Source organism: Aspergillus karnatakaensis, assembly GCF_047715665.1.
Source record: "Aspergillus karnatakaensis strain CBS 102800 unplaced genomic scaffold BJY04scaffold_37, whole genome shotgun sequence".
Taxonomy (NCBI): Eukaryota; Fungi; Ascomycota; class Eurotiomycetes; order Eurotiales; family Aspergillaceae; genus Aspergillus; species Aspergillus karnatakaensis.
The window spans coordinates 303,087-322,322 of record NW_027395749.1 but is presented as its reverse complement, the minus strand read 5'-3'; the positions used below and the strand labels follow the sequence as shown (position 1 = coordinate 322,322).

General features: G+C 52.9%; 8 protein-coding genes across 8 annotated transcripts; 3 read left to right on the top strand and 5 right to left on the bottom strand.

The window, feature by feature from the left end:
- Positions 1-203: 203 nt before the first annotated feature.
- Positions 204-1,497, top strand: BJY04DRAFT_220157 (histidine phosphatase superfamily; the record flags this gene model as incomplete). Its single annotated transcript, XM_073716786.1, has 3 exons — positions 204-332; positions 383-604; positions 703-1,497. The coding sequence occupies 3 exons, from the start codon at positions 204-206 to the stop codon at positions 1,495-1,497; spliced, it is 1,146 nt and encodes a 381-aa protein (XP_073569377.1).
- A 74-nt stretch (positions 1,498-1,571) lies between these two features.
- BJY04DRAFT_94086 (putative nuclear localization protein) lies at positions 1,572-4,744 on the bottom strand. The gene is made up of 3 exons (XM_073721344.1): positions 4,400-4,744; positions 4,115-4,240; positions 1,572-3,964 (listed from the first exon to the last, which is right to left on the bottom strand). The coding sequence occupies exons 1-3, from the start codon at positions 4,503-4,505 to the stop codon at positions 2,121-2,123; spliced, it is 2,076 nt and encodes a 691-aa protein (XP_073569376.1). The 5' UTR covers positions 4,506-4,744; the 3' UTR covers positions 1,572-2,120.
- A 4,320-nt stretch (positions 4,745-9,064) lies between these two features.
- BJY04DRAFT_193711 (uncharacterized protein) lies at positions 9,065-10,484 on the top strand. The gene has a single exon (XM_073711946.1). The coding sequence runs from the start codon at positions 9,532-9,534 to the stop codon at positions 10,054-10,056; it is 525 nt and encodes a 174-aa protein (XP_073569375.1). The 5' UTR covers positions 9,065-9,531; the 3' UTR covers positions 10,057-10,484.
- BJY04DRAFT_94065 (uncharacterized protein) lies at positions 10,124-10,499 on the bottom strand. The gene has a single exon (XM_073721343.1). It carries the CDS (start codon positions 10,413-10,415, stop codon positions 10,191-10,193), a length of 225 nt encoding a protein of 74 aa, XP_073569374.1. The 5' UTR covers positions 10,416-10,499; the 3' UTR covers positions 10,124-10,190.
- Positions 10,500-10,655: 156 nt separating this feature from the next.
- Positions 10,656-13,687, bottom strand: BJY04DRAFT_193709 (glycoside hydrolase family 43 protein). Its single transcript, XM_073711945.1, has 3 exons — positions 13,598-13,687; positions 12,814-13,542; positions 10,656-12,751 (listed from the first exon to the last, which is right to left on the bottom strand). Exons 2-3 carry the CDS (start codon positions 12,971-12,973, stop codon positions 11,298-11,300), a joined length of 1,614 nt encoding a protein of 537 aa, XP_073569373.1. The 5' UTR covers positions 12,974-13,542; positions 13,598-13,687; the 3' UTR covers positions 10,656-11,297.
- BJY04DRAFT_208668 (uncharacterized protein) lies at positions 13,585-15,305 on the top strand (the record flags this gene model as incomplete). The annotated part of the gene is made up of 5 exons (XM_073714016.1): positions 13,585-13,765; positions 13,817-14,023; positions 14,101-14,132; positions 14,189-14,507; positions 14,566-15,305. 5 exons carry the CDS (start codon positions 13,585-13,587, stop codon positions 15,303-15,305), a joined length of 1,479 nt encoding a protein of 492 aa, XP_073569372.1.
- Positions 15,306-15,368: 63 nt separating this feature from the next.
- Positions 15,369-17,034, bottom strand: BJY04DRAFT_94026 (fungal specific transcription factor domain-containing protein). Its single transcript, XM_073721342.1, has 2 exons — positions 15,685-17,034; positions 15,369-15,624 (listed from the first exon to the last, which is right to left on the bottom strand). The coding sequence occupies exons 1-2, from the start codon at positions 16,894-16,896 to the stop codon at positions 15,433-15,435; spliced, it is 1,404 nt and encodes a 467-aa protein (XP_073569371.1). The 5' UTR covers positions 16,897-17,034; the 3' UTR covers positions 15,369-15,432.
- BJY04DRAFT_229086 (uncharacterized protein) lies at positions 17,002-18,875 on the bottom strand (the record flags this gene model as incomplete). Its single annotated transcript, XM_073718983.1, has 1 exon — positions 17,002-18,875. The coding sequence occupies one exon, from the start codon at positions 18,873-18,875 to the stop codon at positions 17,376-17,378; it is 1,500 nt and encodes a 499-aa protein (XP_073569370.1). The 3' UTR covers positions 17,002-17,375.
- Between the last annotated feature and the right edge of the window lie 361 nt (positions 18,876-19,236).

Genomic DNA, 19,236 nt, shown 5'->3' with positions numbered 1-19,236 from the left:
CCGGAGGGGGGAGCTATACCACGGTAATATCAGCCCGCTCTTGGCCTCCCACGTGGGAGCTACTGAGCTTTGTATGGCTTCATCTCCACCACTGTGTTTTTCCAAGCTTGCCTGCCCAGGGGAAACACCAAAATGTTATAAAGCAGCTCATGCATCCGCAAAAAGAAGGAATCGACACACAGACAGAGCATCAGATCTGAAAGATGAAGTTCTCAACCCTCTCCACCCTCGCCCTCTCGGGTGTTGCCTCTGCCAAGTTCATTGAGTATACCACCGTCACGGGCTACTTTGAGCAGGATGACCCTGCCACCGACCCCTCCACCTACGACTACGTACGTTTCCCTGATAGTATTGCGAGGAATCAAAACTAATTCAAAACCAGACCTCCCACAACTTCGGCCTCATCGACCGAGACTACGACTACGAGTCCGCCTCCTCCGTCGACATCTCCGGCCTCTCGCAATGGGAGCGCTTCCACCGCCAACTCGAGTACCTGAACGCCAACTCCCCCAAGTCCACCAGCTACAAGCTATTCTTCATGGGCCGCCACGGCGAGGGCTGGCACAACGCCGCAGAGAGCTACTTCGGCACCCCCGCGTGGAACGTACGTCCCCGAATTCCCCTCCCTTCCCCCCCAGATCACTAAAACGCAAGAAAAAAAAAAGTAAATTAAACTAAACTAACCATCTGCGACACAAACAGTGCTTCTACGCCCTCCTAGAGGGAAACAGCACGCACACCTGGTTCGACGCCGACCTCACCCCCAACGGCATCGAGCAGGCCAACATCGCCCACGAATACTGGCTGCACCAGTACGCCGAGCACGCCATCCACTTCCCAGACTCCTACTACTCCTCGCCCATGACCCGCTCGCTCAAAACCGCAAACATCACCTTCGCCCACCTGCCCCTCAAGCAGGCCGGCGCGAAGCAGTTCCTCCCCACCGTGAAGGAGGGTTTCCGGGAGGGCATGAGCATGCACACGTGCAACCACAGACGGAGCAAGAGCTACATCGCTGACCTCTTCCCAACGTGGAAGTTTGAAGAGGGATTCACGGAGGAGGATGAGCTGTGGACTGGCGTCACGAGCGAGACGTCCGAGGCGCAGGATCTGCGGTCCCGCGACGCCCTGAATGATATCTTTGAGCCCTCGCTGCAGGTCCAGGTGCCCGTGCAGAAGCCAGAGGGCGTGTGTGTGCCTCCGTCGCCGAAGAAGAAGAACCTTGTTGTGTCGATCACCGCGCATAGCGGCGAGATTACCTCGCTGCTGCGGGTTATCGGGCACCAGCCGTTCCGGCTGTCGACTGGCGCGGTTATCCCCGTGTTGATTAGGGCGGAGGAGGTGGAGGAGGCGGAGCCGACGACTACGGCTGTGTGGACGCAGAGTGCGTACTGTACGGAGCCGCCGACGACGTCGACGGAGGGGGCTTGTGTTTGTGCCACAGGGTCGCCGGTGACGAGTGGATATCCTGTTTTTGCGACGCAGACGGCGGTTTAGGATTTCTGAGTGATTGTTGGCTTGGGGAAGGGGGTATGTCTGGGCTGGGCTGGACTGGACTGCGTGGAGGGTGATGGCTTTCTTGAGGAAAGTGTATTCTTTGGTCTACCTAATCTATGAGTAATGGTAATAGTAAATGTATGTAATCTACTAAAGAGTTAGGTCAATTTGAGTGAATCGATTATAGACATGACATGACAGGCATGAACGTGAATCATGACAGTGGGAATAGGTGCAGGCAGATAGATGTAAGTGCAGTGCAGTGCAGTGCAGCGCAGGCAGGTATCAAGTGGCAGTCACGTTGACTGAGAGGGGAGAAGATAAGAATGATATCGATGCAAGAGAACGCAGAGAACGCCACCCTATAAGACAGACAGGTGACAAAAACTACCAATTATTTGGCCCGGCCAGGCCAGATCAGTCCTCTATCGTATGCACAACGGAAATTCAAGATTGCCTATTCCGAAACAACCGAACAAACAGCACGGGTATAAAATGGGTATTCAATGAAATGCGAGCAAGTATCATCCTATCGGAAAAGGCAGGCAGTGTATAGATAAGAGACAAACCGAACAGAACGTTGAGATTCACCTCAACTCCTGAACGCCAAAGACGATGTTGATTTAATAAGTGCCAGACCACCCCGGCTGTGGATGACCCGGCTGCATGGGTTGACCGGGCCAGCCTTGCATCGCGGGGTTCATGCCCATATTCATTCCAGGCTGTTGAGGATTGCCAGGTATGAACTGCTGGCCGGCCGGCCCGTGCTGCGAAGGGTACATGCCCCGCGCAGCCATCGCAGGGTACGGGCCGTTGCCGCCAGGGAAGCCCATCGACGCCATGGATTGCTGCTGAGGGTTCTGCGGATGGTGCATGGCGTACGACTGCGGCATCTGAGGCACCGCCGGGCGGACCTGGTTGCGAGGAGACTGAGATGGATGCTGCTGCGGCAGGTTATGGGTGAGAGGAGAAGGAGATTGTTGGTGCTGAGGTGGCGGTTGGGACCCCGGCTGCGGCTGCATTTGAGAGGGGTACTGGGGAATGCCTTGCGGATTTGACTGTAAAGGGGTAGGCTGAGGTTGGGGAGGCGGCTGACCCCACATCTGCTGGTGCTGTTGCGACGGATAACCGTATGGACCAGCCTGTGGTGTCAACGCCGGGTTGGATCGTTGATTCATGAGCTCAGGGCGGACCGGAGGCATGGCACGGATTGGCGACTGCGCCACAGATGGCTGCTGGTGCATGGCTGGCGGCTGGAACCCGGCTTGGCTAGGCATCATCGGAGCTTGCGGCATCATGTTCGGCTGAGCCGGAGTCGAGCTCAAAACACCAGCAGTCGAAAGCCGAGGCGACTGCAGCGGTTGCGCCACAGATGTGGTAGGTTCAGGCTGAGTCTGCGCAGTCGTAACCGGCACATCACGCTGCTGGGCGTAGAACTCGCTGAGACCCTTTTGACGAAACGCGCGTTGACTTGTCAAGATCTTGTTGAAGTCTGATGTGTGCGTTGCCTGGTTCAGAATTTCAGCGGCACTGCTGGGCTGTAGGCGATCTTGATGCGGCTGGCCGGTCAACTCTTGTCGAGCACGGGGAATGCTGTTGAACTCTCGCAAGCGTGGGTCGTCTGTGGTGGTGGCCATGATCATAGGGAGCTGCTGCGACAGGGCACCGCCGGGGACAGCCTCCAGAGCATTGCTGTAGATGACATCGCCGTGGGTCAATGTTGGCAAGAGGTTGGCGGCATTGGCGGCTTCCGCCGCAGCTTCGCGAGCTTTTGCGCCACCAGGCCGTTTCTCCCCAGCGAGATCATCCTCGGTGAAACCCTGTTTGCGAGCCTTGCTTTCCCAGTAGTCGTCGCGCACCCGTCGCCCATTGACAATGACGCGACTGCCAAACTGACGGAACATCGATCGCGCCGACACAATGGCGATCTGGCGCGAACGGTAGGAGTACGGAAGAATGTCTTGTTGAATCAGATCGTCTTTCTCAATCTGGGTGGCGATAATCTTGTGCAGAGAGCGGTTCTTGTTGAAGAGCAAATACGAGTCACGGTATGACAGCACACGCGCGCACTCGGTCGCTAGCATGAACAGCTTCTTCCCTCGCAGTGGGACAGTAAATATCCGACACTTGTACTCGCGGCCGCCTTGAAGGTAACCGTTGGCATCCACTTTCTTCTCACCGGCCTCGTCAAACTCTTTAGGAATGTACTCATCGCGCTCTTCGTTTAGCTGGTCGGTGGTATGATCCCTCACCGTCGGGAGGGCTTTGACGAGAGGCGCTTTGGTCGGCGTTGTCTTCTCAGGAGGCGAAGCTAGCGGAGGCGAGGCGTTGGCAGGAGACTGCTGCAGCTGTTGCGTCTGCATCCGGGGGGTCTGTAACTGAGGGTTCGTCGGCGAACCTTGGTCACCGGCCGTCGAAGGGCGTGGGGTTTTTGGAGGTCGTCCTCGTTTCCGGCGACCTTGATCATCTACTCCGGCAGTCAGCATCCGTCGCAAGCATAAACAAACTGAGCATGCGCGACAAAGAACAAGTCAAGAACAAGCAAAGAGACGAAGCGGCTCAAGTAGCTCCGGCGACTTGGATGACTCCCAAAGCGCAGAGTACTCGGCGCACGTACCGTCATCAGGCTCTTCATCGCGAGAAGGTCCGCGTTCCGGTGTGCGACCGCGCTTGACACCACGAGGGATCGCGCTGGGGTCGACCGCTCCTGCTCCGTACGGCGATGTCGGCAGAACAACTGATACTAGAAGGGGTCAGTTGGAGGTCGTCGCGACGGACAGACAGTGAGAAAAGAGACCGTGGACCTCCAGATGACAGATGATGACGCGATCGCGACTTCGCGACAACAATAACAATAACATATAGATGGAAAGAAGATAGAAAAAGAAAAGTAGCTACATACCATTTGGGTTATTCAGAGCAGCAGGATTGATGGTGCCCGAGCCATCAACCAGGTCCCCTCCGATCCCATTCATCGGAGCGGAAACGGAATGGGAGGTGCCATACATGGCGGGCCAAGGAGGGACGGGGAGGGAGGGAGAAAACGCGGTCGCGAGGCCGCGGGGGGGTCAGAACGACGCGCGAGGAGCCAAAACGCCGAGAGGGGAGGAGCGGTGATGGTGATGGGCTACTGCAACGAGGCGAAAGCAAGAAGGGCGAAGATGCAGGTGGTCCTCGGACAACTCAGAGCAGACGTGTCGCGGGTTCGCATGCAGTTTGGGGTGCGGTAAGACTGGGTAAGACTGGACTGGAAGGTGGCAGGAAGGGCGGATCAGCGGGGATACGGGGATTAGACAAATCAGTTGTCTGGGAGTGATACCTTAAGAGATTATTATGCTTGTGGTGGATGGCTGATGGCCACTGGGCTTCACTGAAGAGAGCTGGATTGATTGATTGATTGATTGTCCGCGAGAGGGGAAGATCACGTTGCCGGTGACTAATCAAGAAAAATGTGGCTGATAAGGGCACCGCCACCGAGGCTGAACTGTCCCAGCCTGCTGAAGAGGGGAAGAACTTCTGCAAAAGGCAGACAACCAGCAGCAGCAGCAACAGCAACAAATGCTTCAAGCTCCTGCTGACGGACCCGATCAGTGGATACAGCCTCCGGGGGGGGTGACACCAACAAGCAGTGTCTGTGTGCAGAGTTTCTGCGCAAGCAGCGTCGAGGATTCAAGGTTATTGGGTGGAGGCAAAGAACTAACAGCAACTCCGAAGGGACGAGGAGGAGTGGAGACGAAGGTTGGAGAAGGACGATGCACCAGACCAGACAAAGAAAAGGAAACTGGAGAGATTTGACGAGAGAAGGATTCGTCTGGTGAAAGCGCCCAAGGAGGGGGTCACAACTGAACTTCTGCTGAACACAATCAAGGCGGAGGTTGCGCCACGCTGGCTTTTGATTGGCTGATGCGATGCACCCATTTGTAAGCCATGCACAAGGCTCTCAAGAGAGAGGGACTCACTTGGCTATATGTATGAATCTTGTCAGGATAAACTACTACTGTGCGTTGCGACTCATGATCCTCCCGGGTAGCGCGGAACGCTAGGTTTTTGTGAGTAAGTTCTGCGATAGTCCAGTGAGCGAGGCCGATCGAGCTCCCGACCTTCCCTGCATTGTCTGCTCTGGAATCACTGCAAGAACCCAAAGGCTAACAGGCATCCATCCACAACCAAAAACTGCAGGCAGCAAAAGAAATCATGGCAGGCTGACTTGATTAAGAAGAGCCGCGTCGCCTCAGCACGATGCTGACAATAAGCCAGTTCGGAAGGATCTCGGAAGAAGTGGCCAACACGAGGGATTGAAGGAGCGGGTTTCTCGGCTGTGGCTTGTCCATGCCATTCAAGTGAAAATGCAGGATTCTGGTTCTTCCACGATAAGTGCCGCGATGGCCGATGACGAGCGTTGGTCACCTTAACGTCGTTGCATGGGCATTCCGAGGTGAGACGACATACTGCAAGTAGGTATGATCTTCGAGTATCTCAAAAGGTAGAGCTCCTCGAGGAGGAGTGAATCTGATCAAATTGATTCCATCGACAGTGAATTAACTATAGGACTGTCTTGCTTTGCCTCTGCACAAGGCAGCTGAATGATCTTAGTGGATGGCAAATACTTCTCTAATGCAAGACAGAAACAGGGATCTATAGTCGAGACTCTCGACTTGATAACCCGATAATCTGATTGGCAGATCAGGACAACACTACTCGAGGTGTATATTAAAGCGCTTCATTCCGCACGGATGAGGTTATCCAAGACTCTATTCAGCTACATTGTAAGAGGCAAAGTGATCAAGAGTAAGAGATACTTTGGCAGTCTTTCTCCTCGAGCGGGTGATCGTGTTAGCTGTACAACCCGATCAAGCTTCTGCCATCGCATCTACCGTTCCAAAGTATAGTCCAGCAGAATAGGTACACCAGCAGAATAAGTACAAACCACAAGACACCAGAATCTCATTACCCGCCACGAGTCAGTCTACACCTTCACGATAACAACCCCCCACCCCTAGCTCTCTCAACTCCAACTCCAACACCAAAACAACCCAGTCTCAACACCAAACCACAACACTAAATCCCGTACATACCAGAGCTAATAATCAAGCCAAGTCCCTCAGGCATGGCAGCTGATCAAACGGGCCACCTGAGCGAGCGGAAACCCGGGTCGATCACCTAGGGCCGTGCACCCTCATCGCTCCCGTTTGGCTCGTCCATTCCAGCTCCAACCCCCAACCCATGGCCAGACCATCCTTAGGCGCTTGCACGATCCAATGGCCGTCTCGGGAGAGCTGCCTGGTCATGAAGAGCACAAAGATCGGGACACAGCATAAACGGCCTCTCTTGCTTTTCTTTGCGCTATCGCCGTCTGCCTAGCTTGGCTATGCTCGATGGGCTCTTTCACTGGTCCATGACTCATCGCCGTCGCTGGCGCGATCGAGGAGGGGCGCGCGGGGGGTAGGCTGTGCAGTGTGCAGTGCATCCTTTGTCCGACGTGAGTTGAGTATATCGATCTGGTGAGGGAGATGTTGGAGCCAGAGCCAACCGATACGGTCGTAGAGGGCAGCGGCACTCTGCATCGGAACTCCACAATCCTACCTCGTACTAATGTATGTGATCTAAGGCGCATGATACTCCGTAGATATGGACAGGTTTTTCTAGAACTTGTTGAGTTTAGTCTGACACTGTACCGTGTACAGAGATCTAGATCCAACATGGACGTTTCGCCACCGGTGCTCGGGCCAGCCTGATACAACATCAACGTCCATCTATCTTGTTGAAACCTTGAATAGAATGGCACCTGCTAAGGTTACAAGAGAAACAGTCTCTCGGATGGAATCATGATCCCAAATTCAGGTTCATATCCCGTTACGTATACAGCTTACCCCTCGCGCCCCTGCACGACCCTGCATCAGCAGCGCTGCCCCCTTGACTCTCGCCCATCAACTCCTGAAGAAACAAGCTGGGAAGTGATGTCGATAACGCAGCACACCTGCTGACCCGACCTCTTACTACCGGGAAGATCCGTCCAGTCAGATGTGGCGGAAATTATCGAGAGGAGGGCTTGGTGAGAGTGAAGGTTGAGTGTCACTGGCTAGTTCTCTTGTTTGATGCAGCTACCCGAGTAGTCTGCGTTAGTTGCTCTGTGCTTGTCTGGTGATACAGTTAAGATGATACTCCCTGGTCCGGGATATGTACCGTTTGCCTGAAAGGGTAGGAAGGATGGAGGATGGGGCCGACCACGAAGTAAACTGCTCTCTGACTATTCTGGAGTCTGGAGTGAGGCGAATCGGATGGAGCTATGATGCAAGAATTGTTGGGAGTCATAAGAGATAGTCGCGAATGAATCGTAATGCCTCCACCGCAACGGGGGATAGGAACATCCCCAGATGATCTGAAGAAGGTATGGAGACGGCATTGTGGTCTGTTGTAAAAACAGTCTTCAGATAATGGGCGCTTATCTCATATCCCATCACATTCATTCGGAGCTTTTGTATGTATTCGCTCCTCGACCAGATATCCACCAACAAAACCTAACATGGTTCGCTTGATATAAGACTAATACTCAACGCCAGCGAATAGACGCATCGCACTGGAAAATTGTCAGCCACTATTCTATTGTTGATTCTAGTGTAATCTTCCAATAGAGGGCAAGACTAAACGTTGTAGCCTATTGCGATGCAATCTACGGACAGCATCAAGACACAGAGATTACGTAGATTGTATGCCATGAGGTGACACTTGAGCAATGCCCTTCAAAGACCAAAGATCACCCCAACTATGACGGCAATCTACCCCGTACTCCGACAAAGTATACTCGACCCGTACTTTCGTAGGGCAAAGTTCCGTCATCCGGAGTATCAAAGTCTACCCCCGTGGATTGACAATAGACTTTACCCGCCGTGGGATGCGAACCCACGAATGAAAGAAAGGACTGACGTTTATTTCAGAGTCCGTTCCAGATAAGCGTAGAGTAGATCAGTAAGAAATGTGGAATGATATCCAAAGGCTGAAGTGGTGAGAGCAAAGCATGACTGCAAAATGACATAACCAAGACTTTGATAGTGCTCGCCATAGGGCCAAGCAATTGCTAGCCTCAGTCAGGCATAGTGCCGTCTTTTGTTAGTTTACGGACTAGCTGCTTGGGGACTAGACGACCCCGCAAAAAGAAGCCAATGGGATTGTTTGATATGCATGCATGTTTCCTCGTGACTACTCGGCGCTAAAGGAGAACTGGAAAAATGAGGAGATAAAAATGCGATGGAACTGGAGGGTGGGAGATGAAAGACGAGAAACTGGAGAAAGCAAAGGCTCTTTTCCCCATGGATAGAGCAGAATCAGCAGATTGGAGAAGAGCTTGGACGACGCGTAGACCTGTGGGAGTCAGACAACGTGATCAGCCGAATATCGAATGTTCGATGGGTCTGCCCCACACGGACTTGGTCAGCTGCCTGCTCGATTTTGCGCCGGCCTCGCTGTCCCTGCGTGTCTCCAGATTCTAGGAGATTGCTATACCACCACGCCATCAAGCCACAGATGTATATACTCCGTAGACACGATAAAAATATGAAACTCTAGATAAACGCGACCAGAAAATGGGATTCAAAGTAAGACCACCGTCGTATGATTGCTGCAGTGCGGTGAACCGGCGAGAACAGCGACCGGAAACCGGGTTGGGGGCAGTCAGTCAGTCAGTCTAGACCCAGAGATCTCCGCTTGCAGAGTCTGCTCCTTCAGCCGGATTTCTGTTTTGGGGGTCCCGTCCTAGTCGCCCTGCTCAGTCTGGCCAGGCCTGCTGGACTGGACTCACGAGAATAATCACTCCGGTAGCCAGGGCACCCAGACGCCCTCTCAATAAGAACTCCCTCCCCTCTGCCCACTCCCTCTCCCTCCCTCTTCAGTTTTTCCCACTCCCTCACCTACACATCCCACCGTCAATGCTGTCTTGACCATAAAACTGTCCAATTCGCTTCTATACCCTCAGAAGCCTAATCTTCCCTCATATCCCAATCCAACCTTAATAATATCCCCCCCCCGGCCGCAATTATAATGGCCGTCAACGCCCTCCCCGAGACCCTCTCCACCTCAACACCAAACAAGCGCCTCCCTCCTCTCGCCGATAGATCCTCTCTCTCCTACAAACTCACAAACCTCTCAAAAGCAAAACTCGCCCGCGAGGCCACCGCCGCAGACCCGGATATCCGCCGCTGTCTCAGCCACTTCCGCCTGCATGTCAAGTCAATAGAATGGGCCCAGCAGGAGGCCGCCACCAAGATCACCTCGTTTGAGTTTGAGACTGATGACGAGTCGGAGGAGGAGACCATGAAGGAAGATGAGCAGGAGGAGCCGATGGTCCTCCCTTCACCCGAGGCCAAGCTTGAGCAGCCTGAGGTCTCTGTTCCTGCCGCTGTCTCCAAGGACGAGCAGATCCACGTACACTTTGAGGTCGTTGCTCCCATGTCTGAGAAAGAGAAAGATGCCGGCATTGTCGACAAGGGTCGTCGGTGTCTCGAGAAAGCCCAAGGCTTTGGCTTCTCGCCGGCTCAGTGCATGCCCGTTCGGATCGCCGGTTGATCTCGCCTCGCCTTGCCTCAGTTCACCTTCCTACTACAATACCCTTTGACCTCGACTCGAAAAGTACCTCTCCCTCCTCACCTTCTCATCTCACCTCACCTCACCTCACCTCACCTCAAACCTACAACCGCGGACTACCTAATCAACCTAATGAGTCCGTGTGACGACCTGACGATTTTGACGATTCTGTTCTTCACTTCTCTATACCTATTCACCCACATATTTATCTCTGTTTTTTCTGGCGCTAGTATATACGGATGGAGCGGAGCACGAGCAAGCAAAACCGGTTTTGCCTGGAGTTTGGATTTGGATCGGAGTGTGCACAAAATATAGCATGCAAGCAAGCAATCCATCATCATTATATTCAACTGTATCTAGTCTATAGCAAGCACATGCCTGTCTGTACAATGAATATCGCATATCTATGATCATTAACCATCGAGTATTTGAATCTCTTCGTAGGACGTTTTCCAGTCTAGTTTCTCTGCCGGAGTAACCAGTTGGGGAGCTCCTTTTCAATCTAAATGCATACTGAGCTCTGAATCCAAAATTCACTAGAATGTACAGCAGCCGGGAACACCACCGACACCGATGGTAGTGGGTATCCATCCATCCATCAACCAACAACCCCTTGCTTACAGAACAATCTCCTAACCACCCACAACAACAGTAATCGCTGACAATCAAATGGAAATGGAACTATTGCACCTGCACCTGTACCATGCATCTCCTCTTAGTCAATCAACGTCACCGCCACACATTCTACCGATCCATCTCCAGACTCCAGACTCCAGTAACCTCCTACCGAACCTACCCGCCCATCAATCGATCTATTCTCAACACGCCGTTCACGCAAGTAACCTGCTATTGCCCTTCATTGTATTATATCATCTCTTTAAACCGTCTCCAGAAACCGCTCTGCCTAATGAGGACCATCCACGGGTTTCCACCCCAGATATATATTTGTCCGCGTACGTACTTGAAATACCCTTCCCTTGGACGTGTAGGTAGATTAGACCTCATGATATCCCTTCTATATACAGTCATTTACCAAGAAAGCCTTGTTGACGCAACTAACTAACCAATGGCCCGGCATCAGAATGATTGATACGGAAGGATAATCATTTCGACGTAGTCACGACGCGGTAGGTAGATACCGAGTCTGTAAATTCTCTATTATCGATTCTTAGTTCTATTTACTCCAAGGAGCCATCCATCCTTCCAACTCAACTAATGCGAATTCAATCAACCCTGAAATCTCTGAATGTAACCTCAGTCTCTTCATTCTCATTCTCATCGACACAGGCAAAAACCCCAATAACCGGTCCCACAAAACCATACCCAGTCATTTCGAGGGTGTCAATCTCGCCAATAACCTGCTTTTCCTGCCCGTTCTGACCCTCCGCAAAGAAGAATGTGAAACCGGACTCGGTGTATGAGATTCCGAGGCGGATTGAGAGTGCAGACGCAGAAGTAGAAGAAGTTTCAATCTCCCTTGATGACACTCTGTCGATAGATCGTGCTTTGTTCAAGACATGCAGGACGATTCTTCGAGTCTGTGCGCTGTAGAAAAGGCGGATGTTGCGGAATTCGTCTTTGTAGTAGCAGAGGCCGGTTTCGAGGGAGGACGAGGTAGAGACGGTTGTTGTGGGGAGGGATAGAGAGACTGAGGACTCGCCCTCAAGTTGTCTCTGGTGTTTTCCGACGAATGAGATTGGCTCCTCGCTCTGGTGGATAGAGGCTTTGCTGGGTTTGAGGATGATGTTGCTACCCTCGTACCGGTAGTGCTTCTCATCCGGATCCCGGATGTGAAGGAGGTCAAGAGACGGAGTGAAGGACCGGCTAGACTGTTTGACTGGCCACTCGGGAATCGGTCTAGGGGTGATAGAAGAAGGTAGCTCCAACGTTGCAGGATCAATAACCGGATAATCGCCCTCCGGCCATGTGGCAGTTGTAATGACTGTCTCACGGCCCATGATGAAACGGCCCTCGCTCGTCTTCCTCGCGCCCAGACAAATGAAATACCACTGCTGGCTTTCTGGGTCTTGGACGAGATCAGCATGGCCTGTGAACTGGATATACCCCTTCGGATCCGCCTTCTGCATTACGGGATTGGCTGGATTTACTTCAAAGGGACCCCAGATATCTCTCGAGCGAGCCATGATTGTATGGTGATCCTCGAAACACCCGCCTTCAGCGATGAGGAGGCAATACCACCCGTCTTTCTTATACATGTGTGGTCCCTCAGGAAAGACTTTTGTGATCCCCTCCCAGAGAAGTTTCTCCTCTGAGAGTTTCGCGCCAGTCTTCAGATCAATCTCGAATTGGCGGATTGTACACGCTGGCGCGGGGTTCGCAGACCCAATCAGGTATACCTTGTCATCGTCATCGAAGAACAAACTCGTGTCGATACCGTAAAAGTCATAGAACACGGGATCGCTCCACTCGTTGCTCCAGATATCGGTGGTTGAGAGGATGAAGTTCTGGAACTCGTTCTCGAAATATGGCAGCTCAGGCTTGTGCAGGACGTTCGTGCAAACGATGTAGAATGTGCCCTTGTGGTACCGGATGGAGGGGGCGTAGAGGCCGCCTTGCGCGGCCATCTTGGGGGTATTTCCATCTGTGGCTTCGGGGCCGAAGAGCTTGGTGAAGGAATGGCGGAGGGAGAGTTGGGTTTTGCGGTTGAAGGCGTTTCCTGCAGGAAACATTGTTAGACTTGGTGGTGTCGGTGTGAGATGTGTTCTATGATTGACTAACCGATATGAGTCCACGTAGCTAGATCCTTGGAGGCGTAGATGGGAAGGCCAGGAAACATGTGGAATGTCGAGTTGACGAGGAAGTAGGTGCCGTCCACGTAGATGGTGGATGGGTCAGGGGCAAACCCCGGGATAATAGGATTGACTTGAACTCGTGACATCCTGCAAGGCTCGAGAGTTCGAAGGATTGTATTAGAAGACGAGAGTTGAGGATGCAGAGTCTGGTTTATGCCATGTGGCTGACTTGACTGACTGCTTTCTCTCGCTCATCACGCGACGGTATATACCCGCAGGATAGGAAAGTCGAAGCGCCAGTGGGTAAATGCTGGAATGAGAGGCAAGAACAGGCTGAATGCTGATACGCTTTATCACCAGTTGGATGACCCCGAAGGGAAGTCATACACCCTGCAAGGCATCATACAAAAGAGCAGGGACAGGACTATCGCACCTGATTGGTCAATATCTCCAAGCCAAACGCAATATTTTCGCCGTGGAGGAATCAGGATCTCGGGAGGCAAATCGGGGCTCGTTTTAGCCTGCAGGTTCTCAAGGAATCTCTTGGCTTTTGGGGTAGGTAGGGGCTAGCCCATGGGGTTCGGTCTCCAGCTGCCCCGGACTGACTGCAATTGCCGGAACTACCCCCAAGACCATGGAGTGTTCAAATCAGGTCCCTTTTTCCGGGCAACTTCGAACGGAGTATATAATCTGCGCCATGCATGCATGCTGTATCCTTGTAGGCCACAGCAATTAGCACTGCATCTGCCTTCTCAACATGGACGACTCACAAGTGCGCCTCAAGGACGTCTGTCCCGATCTAGGGAAGCCATGGTGGCGAGTGCCGCATCTCTTGAAGCTGAATATCCTCCTTCTGGTCCCCTTCCTCACGAGTTATATCGGAGGGTTTGACGGAAGTATGATCAATGGGATTCAAACCGTGCCGAACTGGCAGGAAGGTAAGAAAGGCGAGTATCCCAACTGGGCACAGAATCTAACAGTCTCTACAGAATTCAACCACCCCAGCGGCGGTATCCTCGGCCTCGTAACAACAATGCAAGTCATTGGTGGTGCCCTATCCCTCCCAATATCCCCCTGGGTAACCGACCGTTACGGGCGACGCCTACCAATCGCCATCGGCGGAGTGATCGTCGTTGCTGGAGCAGCACTTCAAGGTGGCACTCAGAACCTCGCCGGTTTCCATTGCTGGCCGGGGTGTAATTGGGTTTGGAGGGAGTTTCATCGCAGCTGCTGCGGCGTCCTTGCTTGCGGAGTTATCATACCCGACTCACAGCGATTTTTACGGCCATTTATAATACGTCTTGGGTAGGTTTGCGGTATCTAGGCTGTGAGTAATGCCGCTGACTTTGGTCCTATGTTAGTATCTCGGATCCATCGTCGCGGCGTGGACGACCTTCGGCACCTTTCGAATGAACAACAGCTGGAGCTGGCGCATCCCATCGCTGATGCAAGCCATCCCCAGTATAGTGCAGATCATCTTCATCTACTTTGTCCCTGAGAGTCCACGATGGCTGAGCGCGAATGACCGAACCGAGGAGGCAACTCGGATCCTCAGCAAGTACCACTCTGGGACGACGGAGCCCACCGAGCTGGTGCGGTTTGAGATTGCAGAGATCATCACGGCCCTCCAGTTTGAGAGGGAGGGAAAGTCGACTTCTTGGTTGCAGTTTTTCCGCACCCGTATGTCCATCTCCTATCTTTCTCTTTCTTGTTTGCTGACCACTTATGATGACTTCAGGAGGGAACATCCACCGTCTCTTCATCACCGCAATTCTGGGTTTCATCATTCAATGGTGCGGAAACAGCCTGATATCCTCGTACCTCGCGTTGGTGCTCACAAACATCGGAATCACTGACCCTGAGACGCAAAATATCATCAACGGCGGTCTGCAGATTTTCAATTTCGCTGTTGCCGTAACGTCTGCGACTTTTATTGACAAGCTCGGCCGCCGATTTCTCTTCCTCGTCTCCACATGCGGAATGATGCTCGCATTTGTGATCTGGGTTATTCTCTCCGCCCGGAACGAGCAGCAGAATTACGAGCCCAAGTCTTTAGGAATAGCGATTGTGGCGATGGTCTTCGTCTTCTACGCATTCTATAACATGGCCATGTCACCGCTGCCCATCGCCTACTTGGTCGAAATCCTCCCCTACACTCTCCGGGCAAAGGGCCTTAGTGTCTTCAATTTCTCGCAGTACTGCAGCTCCATGTTCAATGGGTTTGTCAATCCCATCGGGCTGGATGCGTTGAGTTGGCGGTACTATATCGTTTTTGTGGCTGCGTTACTGCTCTGGCTTGTTATCATCTGGTTTACATTCCCGGAGACCAAGGGGATGAGTCTGGAGGAGGTCAGTAAGATATTTGATGGAGAGGACGCGTTGAGGGGTACTGAGCGGGTAAAAGAGGAGATAGCCGCTGGTACAGCCCATGTTGAGGCGGTTGTGGTTAAGGGCAAGGACAAGGATGTGAACGTGTAGAGGACGAGAGGCCATTTGGCCGGCAGTTGTGAGATTTATAGCGTGATGCAGGCGAGAATATAGGCACACAATCCGTACACGAATGAATGTATTTCGGTTCAATGTACAGCATGTCCGCATTGGAAATTTAGAAACGGCCGGTATATGAGGTCTCATTTCTCGATAGACCTCTAAGTATACTTTCTGAAGCTTTAGAATTGAGACGCGCAAGAAGGTCAAGGATCGAGTCAAGCACTGACTGTGCAGGTTCTCTGTATATCACAGACGAGGTGGACAGAATCTCCAGGAGAATGCTTCCAACAACACGGATCAGCTCAACCTAGTTATACAATCAGTAAACAACCCGCTAGGCACTCATGTTCTGTAAGCGACTACTTACTGCGACTTCTCCCCCACCCTGCAGATAGTGGAAGGGGGAGTTCTGGAGGACATGGACAAAGGCGCGGGCGGTGTTGATTTTCTCCGCATCCTCGTTCCCCTGCTGGAGGCCGAGGAAAGTCGATAACCCACTTTGAGTGCTTTCATGGATAATCATGAGTTTTGCACAGTGGAATGATGAGAAAAGGCGGTGCCTTTGTAGACTATAGCCAAATTTGGGAGACGTTACTGGTGGGTCATGCTCATCCTCAGCAACCGGCTGTAATGAAAGTGGCAATTTGTTCAGCTCCACAAGCGTGGTGATCTCAGAGTACAGGTGCGCAACCTTTGCGCCCTCCGCTTGGACGGTCAGCCCAGCAAGCCCTGGCCGTCTGAGTGTATTTCGACGGTACGCTCGGATTGTAGAGAGCAGCTCTGCCGCGAGGGACCAGAGTCGGCGAATGAGATGGAAGCCTTCTAAAATAGATCTTTCAGAGCCCGGATCTTCTGAGGATACCAGGCAAAGTAACGGAATTTGAGGATTCCCAAATTCCTCAAGGTCTATATCCGCGTCAAAGAGCGGCTCGTACAGCACGACCGGGCGGTTCCTGGTGCAGGCACCGCAACTGTCTGCCGTGTAGAGGGCCCAGAAATTGTTCCGGAGCAGGGTTACTTCCAGATCATTGTCGTATTGGCTGACTGCGCGCTCGGTGTGGAGTTGCATTGTGCGCGCAAGCAAACTCGCCTGCCCTACTAGATGGAAAGCATATGGGTTTTCGCCTGCGCATTGCTGGAAGCAAGCAGCCAGCAGAATTCGGACGCTGAGAGAGGTCGAGTTTGGGTGTCGAAGGTCGTAGTCTTCATACTGCTTTAACATGTCGACAGATGCTCGTAGGAAGACCGAGGCTGTTGCGGAGCCGTGAGGAACTGTATTGCCGTGACTGCCGTAGAGGGCGGCCATTGTGGCACATACTGTTGTTAGCAAGGTGAAGGATCGCATGATCTTGATTGCCTGGGTGGGAGGATCATCTGGGGAAGGCGACAGGCTGCTTGGACTGTCTTTCCCGAAGAAGAATTCAGCATCTGCTCGTAGAGTCGGCTCATGGCAGATGGGAGCGGTATGAAAAGTGCGCTGAAAAAAGGCACTTATACATAATTGTACCATACTATCCACAGGTATAAAGGGCACAGCATGTTCGAGATCGGCAAGTAGTTTTTGCAGTGGCAGGTACATTTCTGGCGGTGGCGGTGCATGATGGCCCGGGGTAGAACTGTTGATTATGTCGGCCGGGCTATGGTTAGGTGCATGGGCATGGGGATATTGGGTCTGTGTCCTAGTCTTTAACCTAGGCCCTTCTCCGGGCTGGCACTTGATATGAGCATGGGTGGTCCGTCATGCGACAGAACGAGCACGGCTGTGTCGCATCACACTGGAGATAGTCAGTATGTCGATGACGGTGATGTTAAATCAGTCAACACCTGCCTTGATCTTCCTCCGCCTGCATCGATCACAGGCACGCTTGATGATTGGAGCCTCCATTGCATTGGTAGGATCATTTAATTTTCATGCGGGGATGCATTCCATTTGTTTTCTAAGAAGTAGATGATGGAGATGATGAGATGAGATGAGATGATGGATGTGTGAAGGAGGAGTTGGAGTGAAGGTGAAGTTCGGTCGGGGCAATGTAGGATCCACGTGCCCTGTCCAGATAACTAACCAAGGTAACTGGCATACGCCTCCCCCCAAGTCATAAAACTCTTGCCAGTCCCTCCCTTCAGCCTCCCATTCACCACCTGCAACAAAATACGCTTATAAGAAAGCATCGCCGGCACTCCATCATCCCTAACTTCCAACACGAGATGCAAAAGCTGCCCCCTTTCCACCGCCTCCCCGGTAAGCGGATGCATAGCGCAGATATGCGGCTCAGGAATCGCGACCTTGACAATTGACCCATCATCATTTTCAGCCGTCACTTTCACTTCTCCGACTGTCAGCCAGTGGATCTCCGCATGGGCCTTCGTCGGCTCCTTGTACTGCTGCCAGTGGAAAGAGAGTCGTCCACCGTCTGGATCGTAGCTCGCTGATGCGTCGAGGAGGATCTCAGATCCAGGTTCTACTTCGAGATGGACCATTTCTGGCCCCGGCAAGCTGCCGTTCACTACTGCTACTGGCGCGTGATTTGCTGCTGCGCGGTCTGGGGACAGCGTCCATTGCATCCGTGCTGCAAAGTCGTTCTGGTATGCCTCGCGCCACCGCCAGATCGTTGCGCGTGGACTGATGAATGCTTCGCCGTTCTTGCCTATTACCCTATCCACGGTGTCGGCGTAGTGATTTGTCTGCCCGCTTAGATCAACCAGGATATAGCGACCGCCCCAACCCCCCCATTCCGGGTAGTCGGGTGACCCGAGCCCGTTTTGGATGAGATGTAAGAAGGAAGGCGTGTCTCCCTCCACGGCGAAGGTGTAGTCTGGGTAGACGGCGCCGAGGGGTCCGATAGACTGGATGTGTTTCTTGACCCAGCTGCGGTCCACGAGGGAGGTGTCGGGTCCGCCAGCGTCGAGGAAGGGGGCGTTCAACTCGCCAGACATGCCGTTCCATGCACCGAGAATGAGCTGGTTCCAGCCGTAGAGCGAGCAGATGTAGAAGATGTCGGGGAAGTTGATGCGGATCCAGACGCCTGTGTCGTCCTGGTCGCTGATGGCGTATACCCGGAGACGGCTGCGAAGCTGGGCGAATTCCGCTGCTGGTTTTGCTTTTTGCAGGTGGTATAGGGCTTGGGCGATTACATTGAAGCCTCCCCAGCATAGAACCCACAGAGACTCGGTAGATGATTCGAGACTGTTGATGATGGTCATTGCTCCAGAGCTTATTGGGACATCCGGCTGGAGAGCCTGGCGCCCAAAGACAGGTGGGCCGGTCTTGACGAGGGAGAGTAAGTGGTCTGCAGTTGGGTATTGATTGTTTGGATGGACGTGTGCGTTAAGATTATTAACGACGGTCCCAAAGGCCCTGATGATGGTTTCCATGTCTTCAGGGTAGACTCGATCTTTCAGCGAGTTTGAAGTGCACGCCACCAGACCGAGCGTGTCGAATTCATTACTGTACAGTAGGTACCGGACGAGAGACTGCGCATCATCAGGCTCATTGGAAATGTCCGAGGTGACAATGATTCGTGGTTTGGTGGTGCAGCAGCGCAAGGTGTTCGGGTCCATGGTGTCGGTGGAAAGCAGCAACAATAACCGCACCTGCACCGAGCCAAGGGGGTCTGGTGCTTAAATATTCTGATATACTAACCACTCACGACGGGACCGTCAGCGCTACTCCGAACCGGCAGGTGCAGGCTCGAATTCCCCAAAACCGCAGCAGTGAGGGGGGCTCGGTGGCCGGGGTAGTGCCATTCGATCCAGGAGCCCGCGACTCGCAGCTGATCGAGAATTGGTCTTGCTTGCTTTGTCTCCACGAACATCGTTGCGTGCATGACGTGACTACGCTATGGATATGCACGCGAGGTTGCTGGAGCCAGAGGCAGTGTTCTCCGAATGAAACCTACAAATCGTTTCGTAAACGATATCA

What these genes read in the sequence shown, in the direction of transcription:
- BJY04DRAFT_193711 (XM_073711946.1), top strand. Translation starts at nt 9,532, where the DNA reads ATGGCCGTCAACGCCCTCCCCGAGACCCTCTCCACCTCAACACCAAAC.
- BJY04DRAFT_94065 (XM_073721343.1), bottom strand. Translation starts at nt 10,415, where the DNA reads ATGATGATGGATTGCTTGCTTGCATGCTATATTTTGTGCACACTCCGA.
- BJY04DRAFT_94086 (XM_073721344.1), bottom strand. Translation starts at nt 4,505, where the DNA reads ATGTATGGCACCTCCCATTCCGTTTCCGCTCCGATGAATGGGATCGGA. An exon ending in TGCTCTGAATAACCCAAATG is followed by an intron (nt 4,241 to 4,399) that starts GTATGTAGCTAC and finishes GACCCCTTCTAG; the next exon opens with TATCAGTTGTTCTGCCGACA. An exon ending in CGATGAAGAGCCTGATGACG is followed by an intron (nt 3,965 to 4,114) that starts GTACGTGCGCCG and finishes CTGCCGGAGTAG; the next exon opens with ATGATCAAGGTCGCCGGAAA.
- BJY04DRAFT_193709 (XM_073711945.1), bottom strand. Translation starts at nt 12,973, where the DNA reads ATGTCACGAGTTCAAGTCAATCCTATTATCCCGGGGTTTGCCCCTGAC. An exon ending in AGCTACGTGGACTCATATCG is followed by an intron (nt 12,752 to 12,813) that starts GTTAGTCAATCA and finishes TGTTTCCTGCAG; the next exon opens with GAAACGCCTTCAACCGCAAA.
- BJY04DRAFT_94026 (XM_073721342.1), bottom strand. Translation starts at nt 16,896, where the DNA reads ATGTACCTGCCACTGCAAAAACTACTTGCCGATCTCGAACATGCTGTG. An exon ending in AGGGTGGGGGAGAAGTCGCA is followed by an intron (nt 15,625 to 15,684) that starts GTAAGTAGTCGC and finishes TTGTATAACTAG; the next exon opens with GTTGAGCTGATCCGTGTTGT.